We start from the raw sequence: 5,518 nt of genomic DNA on the forward strand, positions 1-5,518 counted from the left end.
TTTAAAAATATTGTAAAAAACTGTGATTTATTATGGAAAGTCAAATAATATGACAAAATTTTTTTGTGATACTTGACGAAAAGGACTGTAATAAAACTGTTTATTCAAACTTAGATACAGACGAAGAATAAAAACGTTCATATGCAAAAAATATTTTTTCTTATTATTATATACCTTCTCTATACGCTCTTACTTTTAAATGTTTCTAATTAAATGAGAGAAATCCTATATTCGATCTCATTGCTAATGTATTATTGTTTGTGTTTTCTTTTACACATCCGATCTCTTGAATCCATAATTTTTATTATACTTGTAAATCATTAAAATAATAATTAGATTGCTTTATTCTTCTAAATAAGATAGACAAAATAATTTATTATTGTATATTAAATATTTATGTGTGTCGTTAAAAAGATAAGGTTTAGTTACTTCTTTTATTTTATCTTCACTATTAATCTTTTTCTTCAGATGTCTCATCTTTTTGGTTTCTGAAAAAACAACTTTTATACTTTAAATATTGTTATTAATAGTCTAAAAATTTTGAATACGAATCATGTGATAAAGATTTAAAATGAAAATGCACACAAGGATGTTTTGGAATCTAATGGATTAAATGGATTAATGGTTTTAAATATAACAACAGAATTCTATAAATATTAGTCAAAGAATGAAAATCGAAGACATTACAAATTATGTTACAAACAAATTCAAAATGCAAATAGCGACTAAAGTAATTGTTAAATTTGTTATTGTACCGAGAAAACGTAACTACATTAAGATCTATAAAATACAAAAATTAGCGCTATTATTATTTTATAATCGAGGTAATGCTAATGACATTACAAGTAATCGCGTTTTCCAACCTGAAACATTCAATAGAACAGTCACAAGCCTGGAAGACAATTGTATTTAATGCGAGTTTGTGAGAAATCGTATGCGCGAATCTCTCATTGAAATTTCAGCCTTTTTCATTTTTCAGGTGGCTTCTTGCAGCGTCTTCTCAACACTGACCGCAGCGAAAACTAAGGGAACAATATGAGGAATCGTTACATAATAATATCAATGTAATTGATCGGGCTAATCATTCGATAAATATCGATATATTTATGAAATAATCTAACCAATTGACTAATATGTTGATGGAACGCGGTACACTGTTGCAATTGTCCACTGACAATTACAGGAAAAATTTTGTATCTCTAAAGACTTTTCTGTTATTGTTTTTTTCTAGCGCTGCAATTAACTGGTGTCCAATTAAATATTAGGTGTAGTAAAAAGTCATCGCGTATTTTTTAGCTCAAAGTTGTATATACAATATCTTCGTCAATAATGAATGAAATTCAAATTTAAAAAAAGGGTTTTAAAGCTTGAAATCTCTACTTTTAAAAGCTTATCACATTTTTTAAGTTTATATGAGTTTGATAATTTTTACATACCAAAAACTACGAGTTGAAAAAGACGAAAAATTTTCTTCTTACTTTGTGGATTTGTAACGTGTCCAAAACGAATTTGAGAAAATTTTCGATTACATATCGTGAAAGCTTGATACTTTCCCTATAAAATCGTTTTTTTTTAAATATTCCTACGACTTTTGATTACTGAGTTATCGCGGATTAAATAAAAGAATTATTTTGACTTTAATTGCTCATAACTCCATTAAAAATTGTCGTATCGTATAATTTAAAAAAGAGATTTTTAAAGCTGAAACGTTACTCTATCAAGATATATTTATATTGTTGGTAAGAAAGTAATTGCGGTTTTTACTGATAGATGTCTTTTAAAAAAACGCGATAACTTTTTACTACACTTAATATGTTAAACTGATATTATACACTCCATAATGAAAAGCTTGATATATCAGAGAGTAATCTGAGATCGGCCATAATTGCGAGATAGCCGTTATGAAATCCTGCAGAAAAAATCCCGCTCTCTCCCGTTTTACTAAATGATTAGACACAGGCCCGGCAACTAAAATGTGGAATCATGGAGCACTTCGCATTCAAAATTTTACTCAGTATGGAAAGCCATCCGAAAGGAATCCAAGAATTGGATAAAAAATTGACTATTAACATTCTAAAATGTTATGAATTATTACAGTATAATAGTGATACAATAAATAATAGCGATATAATAAAATTAAAATATCAATCTTATAACATAAATAGTAAAATATAGGATTATTTTTAGTAAAAATACAACTGAAAGTCTTTAGATAATTATTCAGAATACGACCTTCATCTCTGATTTCGATGAAATTAGGCTCGACTTTACTTCCGATGCGTTTTTGCGTCAATATATTTCATTTTGATTGATCACAGATTTCCTGACCTGAATAGATCAACTTTAACGCTTAATATCTCAGTTCGCCGACCCAAAATTTGTTCTTACAAATTCTTTCGTCTCATGCAAAAATTCGTCGAAAGTAAAGATCGCATTCTGAATAATTGTCAGTCTTACTGTGTAAAAAACACTACTAATGCTGATTCTATAAGTCGGTAATCAGAAGTCAGCCAATCAGTATTAATCGTACAAATTGGCTATTGATCAACTTCACTGATAAGACTTAAGATTATCGACTGATTATACAATCAATATTAAGGATAACAAGAATATCCTTTTTACCCTAACAATACAAGTAAACTTTGCAGCATGTTATTAAAAAAGTATAATAGAAATGACCGTTTTAATAATCACATTATTAAAACAAAAGGAATAAGATTCATAAATATACTTACTTAATCTATCTAGTTGCAAAAATGATCCTTTCAGACCAAAATAACTACGACGCTAATATTTTACTTCTTGGCACGCCCCGTATAAGTTTCCTGACAGTTACCAACGGTAATGATCTATGTTCGCGTAAGATTTTCTTAGTTGACGAATAGTGTAGCGGAATTTTCTAATGAATGCATTATTACCATGATATACAAAGAGTGGACCTTTTTTCCCCAGTCTTATATATATATATATATATCCTATATAAAAATATTATTAAATACTATTGTAAAATATAGCCGTGACCATTTATGGATCTTTTTTTTAATTGTTTGATTTATTCATATAAGAACAGTTTAAAGGTCTAGACAAACTTATTAAAATTGTTAATATTATTTCTTTTCAAAAAGTATAAATCATTGATATTATACATGATTAACAAAATTGTTTTGGCAAACAATGCACAATTTTTTTTAACAGAAGATTCTAATTATTATCATTGCCAAAAATATATTTATGAGGTTATTTAATTTAAACCTTCTCAAAGAAATTCGTGGATGGAATAACAAAAGTATATCCTGTTTTTATTTTTTGTATTTTATATCTTTAAAGCTATTTATATGGATTAGTTGTATAGTCTAGCTTTTGTATATTGTTTTTCCTGACAGCATGAATAGGCCCATATCAAATGCATGTCGAATATAGTTTATGCGGGAATCAAATTAGTATTATACTAGTATATGTATTTAGAATAGGTTCCATCTCATTCTAAAGAGAACATCTTTCTTATCTTTCTGATATTTTTTTTTTTTTTTTAGTAGAAATATACAATGAATATTTTTGGAGATAATTCTTCTTTGTATACAAAAATCTCCCATATATTTCATTCTGTAATATTATTCAATTTCACTGTTTACTTTTAAGACAAATGTAATAAGAAATCTGTCTGTTAAATTTGCAGCTAACAATAAGATCATTAATTCATACTATTCTAGCATTTGAGATAAAGCGGCAAGAGGGATATTTATCTCTTAGATAGCCTTAATTGATTGAACAATTTTACTTGAAAATACAATTTCTGAAATCATTTGGTGCTTTCCCAAAACTATCAAAGAAGCTCGATGATGCATTAATAATTTAGAAGAACGAGAGTCATCTTTGATACGCTGGTTGATCGAAACGTTTATAAATACGTATCTCAAACGTTGTATCTTATACTTATTACTTACTACATCGGCCTTAATTAATCAAGTTGGCGCGGCAGGATGCCAAGGGGTTTCCGCTTGGATTTCGGTCAACGGGAAATTCGCTTGTAATACTTCATACGTGACCTTCGTACGAATTTCACGATATCGAAAGATAAAAGCGTCAAAAGAATTTTTTGTAACTTCTGTGAATTGATTATTTAAATATTAATAATACAAATTAATTATTTAAATACAATACATAATTCTTCCATAAGAGTAATTTCCTAAATTGGGCAGAAAATATAAAAAGTAAGAATCAAACAATGTCATAGAACTTCCACGAGTAAGTTTATAATATATAATCTCGAAAAATGCGGATGAAAGAATAGAATACACAATTTTGTCGATAAATTGTAAGATATGTATATGTGTGTGTGTGTGCGTGTGTCGCATAATTGGCTATGTAAAAAGGGAAAAAAATAATGTATCTCTTTTATCTCCTAGAATATGTAGGTACTATATGAGTCATAAGTTATGAATCACACAGTCTTACTTCTTGGCGCAGACAATGTGTGATTGAAGTATATTTATTAGTTGCAATATATTTTTAAATACTAATATTTATTTGATATTTCATTATCTGTATGATAATAATAACAGATTTATTGAAATGAGTGATTTTTCCCTTTCTACAATTTTGTGTTATTCCTTTTGTATTTTTTTATATTTTTTAAAAAATTGCCACTTAATAACTTTGGAAATATTAAAAGATTACATATTTGAATTTTAAATGTGATTACATATTTAAAGATATCGTAACCATATATGTGAATGATATATGGGGAAGCTACAATTAGCTTTTGATAAAAATTACGACCAATGTTTTATATGGAAGAAGCGCATACGAGCGGTCCATTCTTTCATTTTCATGATGTAAAACAAACATTTGTTTTCTTGGCGGATATTGCACATAAAAAATGTACATCGATGTCTCTTCTCGCTCGAATGATTCGCTTGCACGAGGTGCTTGTGCTCGCGGAGCACTCCAGTGGGTCTATTTTGAGAAAGCGGCGAGAAACACGCGATAATTTTAGTTACAATTTTTCTCCTCCAACTCGCAGAACGCAGACGGATGTCTACACGAACATCACGACGAGATGACTGAGTATGCTACTTTTTATCTATTAAACGACGCCCGTTCTCGACTAATAAGCTAGATGCACGAAAAAGTCAGAATTGGATCAAAAATCAAGATTATTCTACCAAATCTACCGAAGCTTTGTGACGGTGGCTGCGACAATAGTTCTGCGATTGTGAAAACCTGGCGGATAAGTTACTGTGCCTCGCGAGAGAGTGGAAAAAGATCGAGAATCGAGAACGTGCGTTTTTCCGACCTTAATACAATTTGTAAATAATATATACACGAGATCCTTGCAAAAAACCTATTATTCGGTTCATAAGTTTACGTTTCGATCTTTCAAGTGTCGTGGGGAATTTTATAATAAGTGCAAAAAAAAACTGTGATGTCATGATTTTCATGATCCGTTTTAAATTCCCTTTGCATATGTTAATTAATAAAGCATTGACAAACATGCTTATGCGTTCGTCATTGCTAG

The 5,518-nt window shown here is 29.2% G+C and overlaps 1 protein-coding gene across 1 annotated transcript in view; it reads left to right on the top strand.

Moving 5' to 3' along the window:
• The first annotated feature begins 5,018 nt into the window (after nt 1-5,018).
• The window catches only part of LOC108748002 (uncharacterized F-box/LRR-repeat protein C02F5.7), a 17,755-nt gene continuing 17,255 nt past the window's right edge, over nt 5,019-5,518 (top strand). Inside the window, exon 1 of the mRNA XM_018485956.1 lies at nt 5,019-5,067. Within this exon, the coding sequence (XP_018341458.1) occupies nt 5,060-5,067 (8 nt within the window). The 5' untranslated portion in view covers nt 5,019-5,059. The remainder of the gene's footprint in view (nt 5,068-5,518) is intronic.

This window comes from Trachymyrmex septentrionalis, unplaced genomic scaffold, assembly GCF_001594115.1.
Source record: "Trachymyrmex septentrionalis isolate Tsep2-gDNA-1 unplaced genomic scaffold, Tsep1.0 scaffold108, whole genome shotgun sequence".
Lineage (NCBI taxonomy): Eukaryota > Metazoa > Arthropoda > Insecta > Hymenoptera > Formicidae > Trachymyrmex > Trachymyrmex septentrionalis.